This window comes from Manis pentadactyla, chromosome 11 (assembly GCF_030020395.1).
Source record: "Manis pentadactyla isolate mManPen7 chromosome 11, mManPen7.hap1, whole genome shotgun sequence".
NCBI lineage: Eukaryota > Metazoa > Chordata > Mammalia > Pholidota > Manidae > Manis > Manis pentadactyla.
In genome coordinates, this window is record NC_080029.1 from 92,832,509 (window position 1) to 92,853,242 (window position 20,734).

General features: G+C 37.0%; 1 protein-coding gene across 4 annotated transcripts in view; it reads right to left on the bottom strand.

Moving 5' to 3' along the window:
* Nucleotides 1–19,694, bottom strand: part of TP53BP1 (tumor protein p53 binding protein 1) — an 87,230-nt gene extending 67,536 nt beyond the window's left edge. For all 4 annotated transcript variants that reach the window (XM_036923619.2, XM_036923620.2, XM_036923618.2 and 1 more), the window contains exons 1-11: nt 19,548–19,694; nt 18,787–18,971; nt 18,485–18,578; nt 18,176–18,260; nt 11,801–11,916; nt 11,090–11,248; nt 10,546–10,675; nt 9,104–9,270; nt 7,712–7,838; nt 6,856–6,950; nt 3,985–4,190 (exon numbers count right to left, since the gene is read on the bottom strand). In XM_036923619.2, the coding sequence (XP_036779514.2) occupies nt 3,985–4,190; nt 6,856–6,950; nt 7,712–7,838; nt 9,104–9,270; nt 10,546–10,675; nt 11,090–11,248; nt 11,801–11,916; nt 18,176–18,260; nt 18,485–18,578; nt 18,787–18,971; nt 19,548–19,554 (1,371 nt within the window). In that variant the 5' untranslated portion in view covers nt 19,555–19,694. The remainder of the gene's footprint in view (nt 1–3,984; nt 4,191–6,855; nt 6,951–7,711; nt 7,839–9,103; nt 9,271–10,545; nt 10,676–11,089; nt 11,249–11,800; nt 11,917–18,175; nt 18,261–18,484; nt 18,579–18,786; nt 18,972–19,547) is intronic.
* Between the last annotated feature and the right edge of the window lie 1,040 nt (nt 19,695–20,734).

Genomic DNA, 20,734 nt, shown 5'->3' on the forward strand with positions numbered 1-20,734 from the left:
ATATATGAGGGAAATAAAAACATACATCACACAAAAACCTGTGCACAAATATACATAGCAGCATTATTCACAATAGCCAAAAAGGGAAAACAACCCTAATGTCCATCAACTGGTAAATGAATAAAATGTGGTGTGTGTATACACACACACACACACACAATGTAGGCATATACATACCATTATTCAGAATAAAAAGGATGAAGTTCTGATACATCATAACATGCGTGAAACTGAGAAAACTTTATGCTAAATGAAAGAAGTCAATCACAAAAGGCCACATATTACAAGAAATGTCCAGAAGAGGCAAATCTACAGACACAAAGTAGAATAGTGGTTGATTAAGGATGAGGAGGGAAGAAATAGGAGTAACTATTAACGGACAGGGGTCTTTGGTGGGCAAGTGAAGAAAAGTTCTAAAATTAGATTGTGGTGAATAACTACACAACTTTGTGAACATACTAAAAGCCACTGTATTTTACACTTTGAAAGGGTGAACAATATAATGTATGAATCACATCTCAATAAAGCTGTTTAAAAAAAAAAGCTAGTGGAGAGAATCACCCAGAAAGTTGAACAAAAACACAGAGGGCAACTAGAAGACAAAATAAGAAAATGACAGGGCTGCTCAAGGAGTTTCAACATCCAAACAGGCTTAAAAACAGAAAGGAAAGAAATTAAGTGTCCCTGAACTGAAACTAAGTTTCCAGATTAAGAGGGCTTACCATCTGTCCAATACAATGCAAACAGACCTATGCCAAGGGTCTGGAAATTTCAGAACACTGGGGACGAAGAGAAAATCCTACAAGATTCTAGTAAGGAATAGAACAGCTCACATACTGAAGATCAGAATCAGACTGGCCACACATTTCTCAAAAGCAACACTGGAAGTTTGAAGACAGTGGAGCAATGCAATGCCTTCAAAAGTTTTAAGGAAAATTATTTCCAATGTAGCATTCTATACTCCTAACAAACTATGAATTAAGTATGAGTAGAGAGTATACTGCTAAAGAATGTCCTTCACCAAAATCGGGGAGCAAGCAGCAAGAAGACATTGAACCAAAGAAGAATTCAACACAAAGACAGTTAAGGACAATCTCCATGGACTACAGCGAAAGGGAGGTGACAGTTATGTAGCATGCACAGAAGGCAACAATATAGATTAGAACTCAGGAGGCTACACGAGAGGTTTCACCAGACTCCTAGGTATATCGAAAGGAGTTTTTTACAACTGGTAGGGAGCCTAGGGTTGATGTAATGAGGAAACGAAACAAGAAAGACATTTACCAATTCCAGAGAAAACAAGACATTAGGCAAAACATAAAAAGGTAACCATAATATTCCACAGACTCTGCTTGCTGTGAATACTTTTTATAATAATAGTGTTCCTGACAATGTAAACTCAGTAATGATTTAAACAAAATTATGATGTAACTATACTGGGAAGATGGGGAAATAGCTAAAAAAATTTTTTGAAGAATATATGGAAATACAATTTTAATACAGTTAGAAAGGTAACAAAGAGCTTAAGGAATTGAAAATACAGTTCATATATATAAACTCTTTTAACCTTCACAACTACCCTGTGAGGTAGGCAGTATCAAATCCCCATTTGACTTGATGAGGAAACTGAGGCTCAGTTTCAATTGGTTGCAAAGGCTATAAAGGCAGAGCTAGGAGTAAGTCTAAGAAATTCTGACTCTCATGTTCTTATTCTTAACCACTCCACCAAATCATTTCTAATAATTTACATAAAATAGAATTTCCAAAAAAATGCACAAGTTTTAAAATCCAGAAAACAATTAAATTTCTTTCTTCCTACTACCTCCTCCACACTAAATTTGTGGTATATTTCATTACTATTCATTTTGAAATATAAACTTTTGTTGCAACACCTGCATACTGAAAGGCCTAAAAGAAGTGCTCCCAGTAACACTAAAATAATTCCCCCACATAAGGTTTTACTAGAATAGGCATTTAGACTGAACATATAGTAACTGAGATTTAGTTAAGGATTCTTCAATTCACTACAAATGAATTTTTTTTTAGTTTAAAAATTTTTAATTATTCAAATGAGATGTGTTACTGTTCCTTTGCTTTTAGAAGAAACTAACTTCTCATTTGAAAAGTAAAAATCATCTTGATGCCCTTGGTATAGGAATGATTAATTAAATTATGATACTGCTGACAGAAATATTACACAAGTTTTGAAAGAACTTGTATGGACTTAGTATGAAGATGATTTAACAATGAAAATCATTATGATGCAATGTTAACTAGAAAAAAGTTAAAGTTATGTTCACTATAAAAAATTTTATTATATTTTTTACAAAGTAGGCAAGTGGAAAGACAAAAATGACAGTAGTAGTTGCATTAAGTTAGAATAATGATTACGTCCCCTTTCAATCTTACAGTAACATTTTCAAAAAGTTTAAAGACATAGTACAAAACTTAAATAGTACATCAAGATGTTAGGAGACTCCAGAAATGTGAAAACTAAATCGTGATGACAGTTGCCCAACTCTGTAAATTTACTAAAATATTACTAAACTATACACTTAAAATGAGTGAATGTTATGGTTTAGAAATTATACTTTTAAAGATTTTTTTTTAACATATAAACATTTATAGGTATATAAGCATTTATAACTATGATTTCCTGCTGAGTATTTTGCATTTTGAAAAATTCCTATTTATCTCTATTAATACTCTTTGCCTTGATGTCTGTTTTATGACATTTGTATGGTATATCTTTATCTTTAAAGTATACCTCTTGTAGATAATAAACAGTCAGATCTGGCTTTTTTTTTTAATCCGTCTTGATCTTTTCTGTTTCCAATACTGTCTAGAACTTTCTGTAATGATGGAAATGTTCTAAATCTGCTCTATCCAATAAGGTAGCCACTATCCACATGGTTATTAAGCACTTGAAATGTAGCCAGTGTAACTGAGAAACTGAATTTTTAATTATATTTAATTTTAATTAATTAAAGTTTTAATTAATTAATTAATTAATTAAAATATTCACATGTGGTAATGGCAAACACATCAGACAGCACAGGTTTGGTTCATTAACTATTCATTCATTCATTTATCATTAATATACACTTACATGAGCAACACTGTGGTTATTAGATTCCTCCCATTATCAAGTCCCCAACCACATACCCCATTACAGTCACTGTCCATCAGCGTAGTAAGATGTTGTAGAATCATTACTTGTCTTCTCTGTGCTGTACTGCCTTCCCCATACCCCCACCATGTTATGTGAGCTAATCGTAATGCCCCTTTTCTGCCTTATCCCTCTCTTCCCACCCATCCTCCCCAGTCCCTTTCCCTTTGATAACTGTTAGTCCATTCTTGGGTTCTGTGAGTCTGCTGCTGTTTTGTTCCTTCAGTTTTTGCTTTGTTCTTATACTCCACAGATGAGTGTGATCATCTGGTACTTGTCTTTCTCCGCCTGGCATACTTCACTGAGCATAATCCCCTCCAGCTCCATCCATGTTGTTGCAAATAATAGGAATTGTTTTCTTCTTATGGCTGAATAATATTCCATTGTGTATATGTACCACATCTTCTTTATCCATGCATCTTTTGATGGACACTTAGGTTGCTTCCATTTCTTGACTATTGTAAATAGTGCTGCGATAAACATAGGGGTACATATGTCTTTCTCAAACTGGGCTCCTGCATTCTTAGGGTAAATTCCTAGGAGTGGAATTCCTGGGTCAAACAGTCTATCTATTTTGAGGAACCGCCATACTGCTTTCCACAATGGTTGAACTAATTTATATTCCCACCATGAGTGTAGGAGGGTTCCCCTTTCTCCACATCCTCACCAACATTTGTTGTTGTTTGTCTTTTGAATGGTGGCCATCCTAACTGGTGTGAGGTGATATCTCATTGTGGTTTTAATTTGCATTTCTAATAAAGTTGTTTTTTAAATAAAAGATATTAGCAGGAAAAAACTCCTTCTAAAATACTCACATGAGAAAACTCAGGCTGGGATGGGATAGGAAGTGACCCAGGAGTGAAGGCCGGTGTGCTCTGAGATACTGGTGTGGAGACCTGTGGTGAAACAGTGGGCTCAGGGGGCAGAAGTGGGTTTTCTTTCTCCACTGGTTCATCATCTTGGAGTTTCTCTTGAAAAGACTGTCCTCCTTCAGAGAACACTGACATGTCCATTGGCTCATCTGGTTTAAAACAGGAAAAACAAATCAAGAAATAAGCATTCATCAATACTACTCATGTTTCAATACCATTAATGACAATTGTGTTACAGAAATACACATTCCTAAAAAAATAGTGACGTAATGTTTCAGAAAAGCTGATAGATCAATAGTAGATTGAGTCCTAGAAATCTACCAATACTTTTTTCCTCTGGGACAAGGGAAGTCCACACTCCTAAAATACTCACATATAAATTAAAATGGGGTTCATCTAGGGATACCCACCCATCCATATGAAATGTTAAATTAATTTGGCTCCTCTGAGTCCCTTTCCTGATTAGCTCAGGTTTTCACATTTTGCATAGCAATGCCTAGATTAACGGAACCTAATTTAACCATCATATATACTCTGCCATGGGCCTTGAAAGGCAGTGAACTTGTTCATCACTCTAAATAAATAGCTATTATTTATGAACTCACTATACTTGCATTAACACTGCCAAGTGCAGAAAAATGCCAGAACAAATACAGAGAAGAAGAAAAAAAAATCTATCAATGCCAATCAGCATTAATTCATCAAATAACTAAGTACAAGACACTAATCCTACGACAAACTGCTCAGGAGGGTAACACACATACACACAAACTATTCCTTTCCCATAGTATACTCCCCACCTACAGGCTAAGAGGATCTTCCTCAGAGGCAGATAGGCATTTAATTCATCAACCATACTCCTTCTTTCTTACCACCTCACTCAAACAGGCTTCCTCTAGACCACTCTCACAAACTACTTATACCACCAAGTTTTTCCCTACAATCCACATTGATGCTGCCAGTTACCTCCCATCCACCCTCTGCCTATACTACTTAGGTTGACCTCAACCCACATTCCAATATAATGCAAGATTCCAGATCTGTGCCCGAGACCCTTATACACTACCACAGCTGTGTTAAGTATTTTCACTGTATCTTTTGATTTTTCTCACCATGACAAAGCACTTATTAGGATCGGCTGTTCTAAGCACTATATATAAAAAGACTTTAGGTTAATAACCTTAGCAAAAAATAAATAAATACAAACAGCATACACAGACCCACAGTTATGCACATATGAATTAAATCTAAAAGACAACTGACAAAGGAAAATGTTACATGAAAAAAGAACAGAGTCATACACATAACATGACCCCAACTGTGTAAAGTTACTTATTTATACCTACACACAGAAAACATTCTGAAAGGAAATATATCCAAATACTAACTGTATCTGGATTGTGTTATCACAGGCAATTTTTATTTTCTTATTACTTTCCTATATAGTTTCCAAACTTTCTATACTAAGTACTGTATTTTCAACCAGAGAGAAAGTATTTTTAATACAATTATTTTTACAAATCCTCAATGTTTTTACACTACAGATAGAAGAAACAGTTCTAAGTATAAACCAAACTTGACTTGTATTAACAGGATTCACTTTTATTTTTTACTGAAGATACCACTTAATCACATTATGCTTAGAAAATCATTAGTCTATTTGGATACCTATAACTGATCTCAAGAGAAACAGCCATATACAAACAATGTGGCAAAAGAAAATCTAAGATTAAATTCTGTCATGGGCAAATTACACTTAGAAAACAATGTTTTTTTATATATAATATTTCTATATTTACATCATTCAGGAGCAGGAATATCACAGGAAGCATAGAAACAACAGATAAATATTTACATCATTCAGGAGCAGAATATCACAGGAAGCATAGAAACAACAGATAAGAGCAAAGACTGTGGAGGCAGCTGCCTGAGTTCAAATCCTGTCTCTATGAATTATTAGTTGTGTAATCTTTCTGTGCCTCCACTTCCTCATCTGCAAAATGAAGATAAAAAATGACACCTACTACTTGTTAGGATTATTGTGAGGATTCAATTAACAGAGAGAAGTACCTAGAACTACAAAGAAGCACACAAAACAGTACCTGGTATACACTAAGTGCTCAATAAATATTAGCTAGTACCATTACTGGTATGTGAAAGAATGAAAAGGAGAAAATCATGGAAGTTATTGGAAAAGGCTTTGCAGAAGCAGCTGGAATTTAGAAATATCTTGAATAGCTGGATAGGAGACAAGCACAAAGCAAAAGAAGTTTAGATGACAAGACAAATTAAGTAAAAAGGAAAACTTTCTTGTAAATAAAAGTAATGTGAATCACTAGATCCTCAAAGGAAGAAGTGAATGAAGTCAAAATTTCCAAAACCTAGTCCTAGACACTCTTCAGCTGAAAATTCTTTGATAATAACAAAAATCACCTATAAAAGAACAAAAAACAATTTCTGGTTCCCTCTCATCAACACATTAACATATTGCTGGAAACTACCAGGCCATTATAATAAATCCAGTTCTTTCTTCACTATACTGATTTGCTTTTAAAACTATAAAAATTTTCCCTTAAAGGTCTTTTTTTTTTAATTAAGTCAACAATACACAATTCTTAGAAGAATCAGTGCTGAGAGAGCAAAGAACTGAGGCACACATCACATTAAGCCAAACCCTAAGGTTAGACAGACGTGAGTCCTACTAAACAGTTTGGGTCACAGTGTTCTGAAAGAGAAGGTAACAGTTCATTCTGCAAGGCAGAAGTGCTGCTCCTCTTCTAATCTGAGATTAACAGACAGATCTAGAGAGCTCACCTTTTCTCTCTTCTTGCTCTGTGGGACTGCTAGGAACGATAAAAGGGGTAGATCGGAAAGCATCAGGGGAAGGAGCAACAAGATCTGAGGAATTCCTTTATATAAAGAGAGAATCACAGGTTAATTTACCACAGCCACAGTTTTGAATTTGTTTTACCTTTTAATAGCAAAAATACTTGAGTCATTCAGATAAATCTTATTAGCATCTCTCTCAAATAGCTACCTGAGACTGGTGAAGAGCCATAAGTAACATTACAATACCTATTTCTCACACCAAACATATCCAAAGGTAGAAGAATTTTTTTTAAAGGGTAAAACCATATGATTATAAGAAAAAATGATCAGACACAAGGACATCATGACTGAAAAGCAGGATGAGGAAGTGCTAAAAAATAAATGTATATGCACACTTAAGACATAAAAATACTCCATTTCTTGCTTAGTATCAGAAAGATCATGCACTTAAAAAAAAAAAAAGCAAACCTCTTTGCTATAACGGAGAGAAATGCAACTATTGTCAACTCTAATATAACCTATTTTCCACCCCTATGCTGTTAAATGAAAGGAACTCCTAGTCAAATGGAGGACCAGAATACTTGTTTTGGATGTATTTTAGTCTCTAAATAACCAGGCAGTTTCTTCCTAGTGCAACCTTTGGGTTACTATTATAAAACCTCCCAATGGGAAAGCAGATCTACATGCCTACGGTAATTCCACAAAGTTCTTACCCCCAAAATTCTAAAGCCTAGAGTTTCAAAAACAATTCTGGACTAGCAGACGCTTTTAACTCTACCTTAGTTCAAGACCCTCAGGCACACGTTTCCTTGGCGGAGCTATTTTAGGCTTGCTTACTTACGTGGAAAGACTCTCCTGAACAAGGGACCTCTGACCAGAGAGCTGCAAGAGGTGCAGAGTGGTGGCAGGTGTAGAAGCCAGAGAACATCCACCCTCTTCCCTTGAAGGAGTAGAGCAACCATCAGAAGCTACAGAAGAGAAAAAAAAATTCTAGTTGCAGTTACTTCTCAGATTGACATTACTGAATTGTGAAAAAAATAACTAGTACTACAAAAAGAGTAATATTTATATTTCCAACCATGTTCCAAGAGGGCAGAAGCTGTTTTCTAATTGTAGTGCAATGCAATGCATGGACTGCAACACTAACACAAATCTCGAGTAACCATTAAACACCCGCCTCACTGCTAAATTATGGGTTTCCTTAATAAAGAGTGGACAAATTCCTTAGTCCTTTCTGTCATGATCAAAGCATGAAGAGGAAAAGCCAGAATCCTTATACCTCTGCTTGGCTATCCTTCTTTCTTGTGAAGCTTCTATTATAAAACAGCATGTAAGCCTTTTATTCAAAGGTCTACCTAAGGTGAAGTAAAGCTAATGCCATGATGCAGATGGGAGAAGTCAAAACAATGCATATGACACCTGATGATTTGAATGCAGCAAACTTCACGGTTAGAACCTAGACATCCTCAAAGGAGACAGAAAATACTAACACATTAGTAAAAGGACATATGAGTAGTCATTACTGATTTATACTATGAAGAGTCTTGTTAGTCCCATGTCCTCAGCAATAAATAGATGGAGTATCAGCTGTATTAATCCCAATATAAAGGAATTTCTTAAATAAAACCTTACAGCTTTAGTGAGGGGCCAAAAAAGACCGGTGACCCTCAGAGCATAGTAAAGGAATATAAGCTTCTCTTCTTCCCTCCCTACAACCAATTCATTATATTTTGCTGGTTATTACTAAAGCGTTCTGGCTTTGTGTGGTTGCAGAATGGGGAATTGGAGGGGGTTAAAAAATTGTGAAACAAATGCCACTCTACTCTTCTAAGTTTTACGTTCTTTCTGCTACATCCTAATTTCCTATTTCTGGTAGATGAACAGATGGACTGTTACCCATAACAATAAGAAGAACTTACACTTAATTACCACGACATTTAAGATTTGAAGACCTATGATGACAGAAATAGCTACTCTATCCATAATATTTACTATATCATTACTATTATTTCTCTATATCGCCATTTCTAAAAAAGAGAAAAAACTGTTAAAATGTAAATAGCAATCATTCCCAGAAAACTCTTCTCATTAATCAACTAGAAATTCCTTCCATATCACAAAAAAGTATGTATGCTTATAAAGTACCTTCTAACTGAAACAGTAACCTCAGACAAGAAATAAAAGCTTAGATCTTTGGAGAAGAGTAGCTACAGCAACTAATTACTCTTTGTACCTGTTTTATTGCTCTGGTCAAACAAGTCTTCCTGAGTTGACAAAACCTCAGGCTCTGGTGACTGCTGAATCTGTAGTCCACCTTCCAGAAGCTCTTGAGCAGATATTCGTTCTTTTGTTTCCATTGCAGCAAGAGATACTTTGGGATTAGAAGGCATGTCCTCTGACCTAGGAAATTTATACCACCAGGAGAAAAAGTTGCTATATTCAAATGCTCTCACCTTTGAACTAAGAAGCCTTTCCTGTTTTGTATTTTAAAATTCCAGGAGCTTTAGTCTACATAACTATTTATTGAAAGTGAAATAAGCTACCCTTTATGATATAAAGCACTCAGCCCATTTCAAAGCCTGTCTCAGTCTCTCAAACAGAAGAAATGCCTGTTTTGCAACTCTGCTCACTGCTAAACAGTATGCTGCCCCATATTTCTGATGAGTGATTTAGGGATTTATGTTACATACGCTATTACCTAGACATGCATAAAGAATTCTGATGCAGACCATAATACCAGTCCTAGCAATGCACTTCCATGAAAAGGGTTAGGGTGTAAATCACGCTCTGAACTATTGCAACGTACATTATCTTCTGCTACATTTTCCATTTTAATCAACCTAAGCCCCAAACAAAGACTCCTTCACACCAGTACCACTTCACACCACACCACATGTATGACACTCACTTCTGGCCCTTTTCCAGAGACTTATGAGGTTCACCTACTCTACCATTCCCCCAGAGTAAACAGGATAGCAAACATAGCTAGAGCACAACAAAGAAAAGCCTAAAATTTGTCCAAGACCCTATTACCATGTCTACTAAAGTAACAAAACAATACTAATATTTACTCATCTCCTCCCCCAAACTGGAAGCATCCCACCTTCCCTCTGACAAATCCAAACTTGATGTTGACCAGAGGTACCGTAGTTTTGTATACAACTGCCACAAGTACAGCAGAAGAATATCTCCCAATTCACACCAAACTAAGGCCTAAAGGACTTGGGAAAAGAATGTCTTCCTGCATCTATACCATAACTAGAAGATGCAGGATACCTGAGGACCAAAAAAAATGTGGATGCTCAAGTATAGAAAAAGCAGATTTTCAAATATAATATTCATGTGACCCTCATAACACTAGAAAGGCTAGGAATACCTCCCACAGAGAGACAGTGTCTTGACAAAGATTAGAAAAGAGGAGTGGCAACCAAAGATTAAGGAGTCATGCTTATAGTTATAGCATCAATGAGATGGCTTTGTAATATGCCTAAAGATAAGATGAAGACACAATGAGAATTCATAAATAATGTTTCCACTGGACCAGAAATATGCCATTAGTTACAAGGGGTAGGGGGGGACCAGCAATTTCTAAAAATGTGTCCATCTGGCCAAGAGAAATGAGTATAAACCTACAGCAGCTGCACAAAAATACTTTCTGGGAAGAACATGGTTTACCTTGTAGGTGGTGGATTTTGCTCTTCTACCACATGTACATCCTTGCTACGCTGTGCTGCCATGACGACATCCTTGCTGGCTTGTTCTGCCATGGGAATACCTTCATTGGCCTGGTCTTCATGCTTAATTACTTGAATTTTGAGAAGACAGGAAGGAGATATTTAATTTTTCAAAGTACTAGAAGCACTTTCAAATATTTTAAAAGCAAAGATTTTTTAGTAGAAAAAAGTCCAATTCGAAAATATACACAGGTATCATTCCACAAAGGAAACCAACCAGTAACTCACTTATAAGAAACCTTAATCTGCAAGCCTCAACTCACCTGCCTGACACCTAACTGTGCAACCTTACTGTATTAAGATTGTATTGATTTAGATTACTATACAATGTTCCAGGAAAAGAAGAACTAGCTCTAGAATGAAAGGGAAATGCTTATATTGCCCTTTTATATTTTTTATATTTGGGAATTATATTTGGGAAAAATAAAATTATATTTTATATTTATAATTGGGGCAGCTCCAATTGCCAAAAACATGTTTCATACCAGTATTAGCATCCATATCAGATAGCCTAGCATAACCAGAGTTGGTGGTTACTGACTGTAGAGGCTCTTTGTCTACTTCATATGACACAGTATGTTCTTCAACATCCTGGCTCTGGGAGAGTTCCAGAACTCCAAAGCCCAACTGTGATGAGGCAGGATCTAGAAACAAAACCCCAAGAAATTAGGTATCATCCCACAATATTAGGCACTGTGCACGGTAATATCCCTTAGCAAAACGGTCATTCATGTTAAGTCCTTCTTCACATCAAAACTCTGCCCCCCAAAACTTTTCAAACTAAAATGAAGAATAAAAGCTCTAAAAGTGAAGGGGAAAAAGTGTACTGAAGCAAAAACATTGTACACTACAAAACCTTGCAAGCACCTAATATAGATAGACTATGTCTACTTTCTGAATATGTACATAAACCATACACACACACACACAGCAATTCAGATTATACTTCTACCCCACAGGCACACATCCCAAAAATATTTGAAAAACAAATGTATACAAGAGGAGGAAAAGTTAATATGCAGAAAGGGAACTACGTCATGAGCTACAAATTCCTAAACACCAAGTTAGGTGGAATATCTCGGGCGACTAGCAAATTTCTTAAAGACTGTCCTCAATTTAATGATGAGAAATCTATAACCTGATAAAAAGGAGAAGGGACTTAGAAATCTACTCTCCTGAAAGAGGAGTAAAGCTACCTTCAGCACCAAGGGAGTGTGTGGTATCATCTTCCTTTTCCTCCTTCTTCTCTTGCACCTCTTCTTCTTCCTCTTCCCCCACAGGAGGAGCAGATTCCACTGACGGCCCCAAAACGCTACACGGCAGAAAGACACAATCATGGGTTCCCAAAGAGGCTGGGACACTTTGTTCAAAGCACTCTCTGAATTTTATCATTACTCCTTATAAACCAAGCACATTTTAAGCAAATTTGAAAAAGTAAAACACCTCATACCATAGTGCTACTTTCTACAGAAAGCTCCTAAAGGGTTAACAACTCAAAACACTGTAGAATAAGCAATATAAATATTTAACAGAATAAAGGAACAAAAATACTTGAATTTTATCTTTCTCTGAAAGGATATGAGCAAGGATAGAAAAATATTGCACATATATGTATATGACATCTTTGACAAAATTGGGAAAATATGAATATAAACTCTATTATTAGGCATTATACAATATTTTACTAGGTATGATAAAGGTATTATTATATAGGATAATGGATTATTCTTAAGGGATGAATGCTCAATTATTTAAAGAGAGTCACAATGTCTGCAACTTAGTTTTAGATGACCCAGTCTCCCAAAAAGGTGTATATATATATATATATGTATGTATACACATGCAGAGGGAGAACAAATGTGTACTACCCTTTCTTCTGTGGGTAAACTTTTAAAATAAAAAATTCAGGAAAAATATTAAGAATTTTAATTGTCATGTGAAATATGGTCATGTTGTTATGCAAAAAGGTCAGCAAACAAATTAACTTTTACTTTCCACATGTCAACTATGTAAATCAAGTGCACAAAAGAAAAAAAGGAGGGAAAATATGTCAAAATGTTTACACACATTAGCCTCTGGGTGGCAGAATTATAGGTGACATTTTTGACTTCCTTGTAACTTTCTACACATTCAGTATTTCATACAAAGACTATTAAGCATAACTTTAATAAAGCATTAAAAGGTGAAAATATAAATTTGCAAAGTTGGGGACCATGACCCAAGGCAGGACTAAGTAAAGATTTTCGCAAAAATAAACTGGGAAAGCCATATACCTGATCTTGAAAATACAGGGAAAGAAAATCCAAGAGCGAACAGAACAGAAAGTAGATAGGAGTGAAAGACTGCACACAACACACACCTTAGCTCTTCTCAGTCTGTTTTAGTGGTTTTTCTTCAAGTCCCCGACCTCTAAATGCTGGTAGGCTCAGTGAGTTCTTAGACATCTTCCCCACATACACTCCCCTCCTTACTGATCTTATCCACTCATGGCTTTGAAGATCAAATAAATGCTTATGACTCTGCATTTTAAATCTCCAGCTTAAACCTTCCTCCTGAGCTCCAGATTTATACATCATCAGTTGCCTACAACTGGTTATTGATAAGGCAGATCAACTTCAACATGTCTTAAAACTGACCTCCTCCTGCAGTCTTTTCCATCTCAATTAAATAGCAACTCCATTCTTCTGGTTCTCAAACCAAAACCACGAATCACTGTTACCTCCTTCCTTTCTCTCATACACCACATCCAATCTGTCTTTGAATCCTATTTTCAAAAATCCAGAATCTCACCACTCCTCATCCACTTCTACTGTGACCAGTCACTCTGCCACATTATTTCAAGTCTCCTAGTTGGTCTTCTGCCTCTGTCCTTGCTACCCCTTCAGTCTTTTTTTTTTAATTTATTTAAATAGCCTATTTTATTTTTTTATTGTTTCTCAACTTTATCAAAGTATAATCAATGAATAAAAATTGTACACCCTTCAGTATATTCTTGATTCAGCAGTCAGAGTGATCCTGTTAAGATCTAAGTTAGATCATATCATTCCTCTGCTCAGAATCCTTACATGCCCTCCTATCTCACAAAGTGTGACAGCCAGATTCTTCACAGTGACCCATAGGCCTTACATATTCTGATTCCATTTACTTTTCTTCTCCCACTCCTCTCAATCACTCCACTTCAGCCTTGCTAACCTCCTTGCCATTCCTCAAATAATCCAGGTACACTCATGCCTCAGTGCCTTTGCAACTGCTGTTCTCTATGCACAGACTGCACTTATCCCAGATAACAGAGATCACTTAAGACTTTTAATGAAATGTAACAGTGCAGCATTCCCTAAGCGACCTTATCTAAACTTCCAACTCCTTTGCTATTTCCTATCCCCTTTTTCTGATTTTTCTCTTCAGCACTTACCAGTGTCTAACATACTATTTATCTTACTTATTTATCATGTACTGCTTTATCCCAAATAAGAATGTAAACTACATTACAGTCTAGGATTATCTCTTCTGATCACTTTGGATATCCGAAACTTAACAGTGCTTGGCATATAGAAAATACTTAATAAATATTTGTAGAATGATTAGAAAAGGCTTGAAATAAATCAGATTACAGACAAATAGTAGTACTAACACTGAACTTTTCTCCTCTGTCTAAAGCTGATGGAAAAAGAAAACAAAGATTTAACTCTATTATTTAGAAGTACAAAAGTAGTCAGAAAAAGAACTAAAATTATTACTATAAAAAATTAGGAGAGTGTAGTTGTGAGTTAAATCTTCATCTTTCATAATGGAACTCATGTCTTAATTGAAAATAAGAAATGGCAGTATAAGTGTTACTTAGTTTTACAACAGTATTAAGAGCTAGGAATATAATCTACCAAAGAAGTAAAAACACAAATACTTAAAAGAGGGTTTCCTCTGTGAAAGGGGACTAAAAATGGGAAAGGATACTATGCTTCTCATTACAAGCTCTTTTCAAAATAAACGATGTATTTATATTATTAAAAATATTTAACAGATTTTATCTCAAAATTAAACACCTGCTCTGGAAAAAACCCTCTCAAGGAGCTGAAAAGAGAAGCTACAGAATGGGAAAAAATATTTGCACTCCACATGTCCTACACAGAACTAGTATCGATAATATACAACAAATTCTCAAAACACAATAAAAACAAACAATCCAGTTAGACAGTAGGCAAAAAAGACATGAACAGACATTTCCTTGAAAAGGATGTACAGATGGCAAATAAGTACATGAAAAGATATTCAACGTCATTAGCCATTAGGGAACTGCAAATTAAAACCACAATGAAATATTACTACATACTTATCAGAATGGTTAAAATAAAAAAGTGACACCACCAAATGCTGGTGAGAATGGAGAGAAATTGGATCTTTCACACATTGCTAGTAGGACTATAAACATAGCCACTCTAGAAAACAGTGTGGCAGTTTTTTTAAAAACTAACATGCAATTACCATACAACCCAGCAACTGCCCATCTGGCCATTTATCCTAGAGATATGAAGACTTATGTTCACATAAAAACTTCTGCATAAACGTTCATACCAGATTTTTAAGAGCCAAAAACCAGAATCAACCCAGATTTCCTTCAACAGGTGAATGGTTAAACAAACTGTGGTACACCCTTATCACGGCACACTACTTGGCAATAAAAAGGAATGAACGATTGAAACATTAAACAACTTGGACAGATATCCCAAGAGTTATGTTGACTGGAAAAAGCCAATCCCAAAAGGTTTCATACCATATGATCCCATTTTTAGGAACACTTTAAGATGACAAAGTTTTACAAATGGAGGACAGTCTTATTTAATGACTGCCAGGGGTTCAGGTGAGGGAGAGGGAGGTGGGCATGGTTATAAAAGGGCAACACTAGGGTACTGTGTTCCTTGTGGTACTGGAACTGTTCAGTATCTTGACCACAGTGGTGGATACACAAACTTACACAGGTGATTAACTATAAAAAATTTACATACACACAAGTAAAACCAGGGAAATCTGAATAAATCAGGTGGATTTTATCAATATTGATATTCTGGTTGTGATATCATACTACAGTTTTACAAAACGTTACCACTGGGGATAGCTGGGCAAAGTACACAAAGGATCACTCTGTATTTCTTATAATTGCATATGAATCTACACCACCTCGATTTTTAAAAATGTTTAAAAGAGAAATATAAAATCTGTATTTCTTCTGTATTATATTTTAGGATGCTCCATGTTTAGGACCATCAATTTACACCTATAGGACACTAGATGAAATTGGAAGAATTTTTTGGACTTTGCGCAGAGTTGGTTCACAATCAGCTTTTTCAAAATATCTTCTTTAATGAATAAAGACAATACAAGGAGATCAATATACATGTGTACTGAAGAGCTTTCATCCTTTTGCAAACAACCCCAAATTCTTTCCAGCTTCATGGTCTTTGCACATGCAGTTCCCTTTCTCTAGAAAGCTCCTCCTCTCACATGCCACGCTTCTCTCCAGCTCTTCAACTATGCCTAACAAATTCATATTTATAGTTTAGATCATATTCCTCATAGCTTTCCCCTATCCTCCAGATTAGGTTATATATTCTATTTTCTCCCTATTTGCAATGAACACAATTGTTAACTGAATAGCTATTTATGTAATGATTTAACATCTGTCTTCCTATTAAATTATAAGCTCCATGATGGCAAAAAGTCTTTAAAACACCTGCCATGGTGCCTGCACATTTATTGAATGTACGCATTCAAGGCTTTTTTCCCAAAGAGCATCACATTGCAAAAAGGGAAAATTAGTAGCATGGGACTTCTCAAACAGTACTGCTTCATTTACAAATTCATATTTATAGTTTAGATAATATTCCTCATTACAGTGAGAGGTATGCACACTTCATGTCCCCACTGCTTCAAACTAGGATGTTGAACTACAAAAATATAGATAAGCCTGGCACATGTTCTTAAAGAGTTATCATAAACTTAAATGCCTACAGAAAGCAAAGCAAGCTAACCCCTCGTTAAAAACAACTGCCACAGTGCCTGCACATTTATTAAATATAAGCACTCAAGATTTTCTTAGACAGAGAGCAACACTTTGATGCAAAAAGGGAAAAGAAAAAGCATGGGATTTTTCAAACAGCACTGCTTCATTTATAATGAGAGGTATGCATAATTCCTGTCCCCACTGCTTCCAATCAAATGCTAAGCCACAAAAATATAGATAAGCCTGGCATATGTTCCTAGAGTTATTATAAACTTAAATGCCTACAGAAAGAAAACAAGGTATCATAAATGAGTGAAGTGGCTGGGTATTAAGAACAAAAGCACAAGCACTGTAACAAATAACTAAAGAACACCTGGCCTGGGTGTCCAAGTATATTAATGAATTGTAGGGACTATTACAGACCATAGCATTCATACCCTATCTAAGCAGAGGTTGGCTACTACCCACAGCTCCAGCCAACTGTTGCCAATAATACAAAAGCTGACTTCTGAACTGCAAATCCAAGTTTAATGTGAAACTTCCCCATTTTTAAATTCTATCCATTAATTCAAATATATTTTACAACCTTGTGTGGGCCAAATAAAACCCACCCATAGGCCAAAATAAGCCCACCAATTTGCAAGTTGTTCTATAGCATCCAATTGATGATTTGAAAGAAAAAAATTATGTGCAAACAGTAAGTATTAAATAGCACACCAAAAAAACTTGTTTTTGAGATAAAACTATAGTCTTTCACCACCTCAAACTAACATTCTCCTATCTCCCCTTTAGTTGCTTACATTCTCTTTTGATATTAGAAGAATTTGAGAAGAAGACTGAGAAACACTGAGTAGTAAAAAAAAAGTAAGACATTGTTTATCAACTTTATTTCAAAAAATAAATAAATAAGAAAGAGGAGGCACTTGAATTAGAAGGACTCCAAGTCCAGCTCCACCACTTACTAGCAATGTATTCTACAGCAAGTTATTTAACTTCTTCACCCACCAGTTTTGTCCTCCACTTAATGGAAGTAATTTGATGTCTTTACTGTACAGCTACTTTTAAGGATGAAATTAAATAGAAGCATTTATCAAACACCCAATCTAGTGCCTAATATAGAGGATAAACTCAATTAATGGACAATGTAAAGACTTACATAGACAACAGGTATGAATTCAACATTCTGGATCTAAAACTGGTGAGGGTCTTTGATTGTAAGGTGGAAAGCACACCTTACAGTTTCAATAATATATTTAAGTTTTTTTTTGATGATTTTTTTCTCCACTAATAAGTCATATCTATGCTATAAATGAGTAATGTTTATTTTGTTTCACATCCCAAATAGATCAAAATTTAAAATCATGTAGGTGTAAAAAATGCTACTACCTTCACAAAAGATTCCAGCTACCTATACTAATATGATACTAACTAAATACATTCCTCAAATCCCACTCACTAATTCATAAAAAATAAAAAAAAAGATTAACCCCTTTATGTTTGGGATGAGGCAATAGGTACAGCTAAAAGAACTGATCCACTAATAAATGTAAATAAATAACTTTAATCACTAGTATACCTGCTTGTCCTGTTTGGCTGAGGTAACTGTTCAATGACCTGACTGATAGAACCACATGTGTCCAAATGAGAAGAAGCCACAGGGTCTGAAAAAACAACTGGATATTAGCACAAAAGACATGCAACCAAACTTCAATACAAATTCAGGAATGCAGACGCCACTCAAATCATCTATACTAGAATACCAACATTTTGTGTGCCTACCATGCACCAGATACAGTGATAAACTTCCTTACATGCATTCACTACAACCGCATTGTTTAAATCCACCCAGCTCCAACAAGAGCACCCTTGTGAAAAAACACCTCACCTGCAGCTTTGTTTTCTTTCAGATGTTCACTGAACCCACTGTTACTATCTCCTTGTTCTTCTCCAGCTGTTTGTTCAGGATTGGACACAACATCCTAGAAAATGTACAGACATAATATCCCTCCTATATATGAAATAACCCAAAATGAGACATACTTTCTGTGAACCTGTTGAATTCATTTTTCCAACCAACTTTATCCAAGAGACAGTGATCTCCTAAGTACCTAGGTTTACTGATTGGTCTAGATTAGGGAAAAAAAAAAAAAAAACTGCTCAATCATTTCCAAACAAGATACTACTCACCAACACAGGGCTCTCTTTGTGTGTCTGTAGATTAGGAAGGTGTCGAGATAGCATACCGAAGTGAGAACCAGAATCATCTTCTGGAACCTGACTTTCAGGCTGAGAATCTTCAATTATCAGGCAAGGAGTGTCTTGCTGAGAGAAATCGGAATCCAACTGACTTCCTGTAGGGTCCATCTGCTCCCCTGGAATGGAATTAACAAAAGATGAGTTCTGTGTAACCTACTAGCTTTCCTCCTTCAGACTGAGCTTAAATAATGGAGCGGAAGTACAAGAGCTGGGAAAGGGGACCATTCTAGGACTCTACCAGTTAGAGCATTATGTTTATAATTGCCCTCTCCTATCATACCTCTTAGGGTCCGATTTCCTCGTTATTTACAATCAGCCTGCCTATCCCTCTCTGCCTTTTTTGTCCAACACCTTCCTGTAGACACCCTTTCCCCTCCTTCCTAACCTCTTCTCTCCCCGCCTCTTTTTCCATCCCCCACAACTCTTCTTACGTTCTTCTGGCTCCTCTACATACCCCCAAAAGTCTCCTTTTGTGGTCTGTGTTAGCCAGACCCCCACAGCCCTTCACGCTTCCTCACGACCACCCAGCCTTCCTAGCAACTGCTTCCCCACCCCCTCTGCTGGGCCCTCCAACCCTTTCCCCGTCACCGCCGCCATGCTTGCCACCCCGCCCCCTCCGGTCAGCCAGGCCCTCAGACCCGAAACCCACGCCTTCAGAGCTGACTGAGCCCCCAGTTTTCTTCAAACAGTACCAGGCATCCCGGCTGGAGGTCCCTCTCGCTCGGGCTAGAGGTCTCTGCACGCTCCCCAGGTCCCTCCAGCTCGATGCCCAGGTCGCCACCGTCACCACCGCCGCCACCGGCCGCGAACTCCCCCTTTTCCCGTCGCGTCACGCAGTATTGGCTGGCCCATTCGCTGCTGCTGCCCGTCACTCAAGAAACTCTATGGATGATAGGTGCCTGAGGCAGAGTGCCCCGCCCCACGTAAGAAAAAGGAACACGGCGGCGCGTTTCCATGGCAGCATGGACGTTGCAGGCCCTCCCCAGAGAATGACAGTATCCTTGAACCTAGGGGACCTTGAGAGGGCATGAAATATATTCCCCTGCCCCCAGGACGACTGCTTGTACTGCTATTCAGACATGAGAAAAAAGACCTGTTTTCTATCGTTCATGCATCTTAAGGCCCCTTCTCTCACTCTTTTCCGTGGAAAAGGAGATTTCCTGGTTTCCTAATAAAAGGGCAAATTAGAGTATCCAGGATGGCTAGCACTTCAGATCTGGTGAAACTGAAGAGAGGAGTACTCTTTGGAGTGGACTTGTGTCAATCAAGATCCCTTTTGTGGACCCCCCCTGAATCGAAGGCCTCACACTGTCTCTGCCAGTGTTCCCCATTTACGTTGTCTGAGGACCCCTGAAAACCATTAACTTCAGTAAATCCCATTGCCCTTACCAATCTGTAACATGGTTCAAGCTTCACATCTGCTTATCATTGCCCTTCTCTTACGGAGTTGCAGCCTATGGAGACTCTAGCCCCAGACATTTTTTGCACCTCCCCTTGAGAGAACTGAGCACAGCGATTCTCAGAGTGCTTGGTAAAGAGAACAGCTGGCACCCCTTTAACTAGACGACCTCAAAGATCCCTCCAAGCCCTGAATCCATCATCCTATCTATGGTGCAAGAGTCTTACAGAGGGTTGGCTAGCTGTGACTTGTGTTAATGAACTAGGCCCCCCAAGGAATATGTAATATGTGTGAGTTTTCTTTCCTTTTTTTTTTTTTTTAAATTTAAGTGGTGTTTGGATCTGGCACAGAATTCTAGCCAGAGCAGCTGTGGACGTCCACAGCAGCAAAGCACCAAGCACACTGCCAAGCATAGACATAGGAGGCATTCAATATGAGGTCGTTTTCTCTCTCTACCCTAGACTCAGAATGACTAAGGCA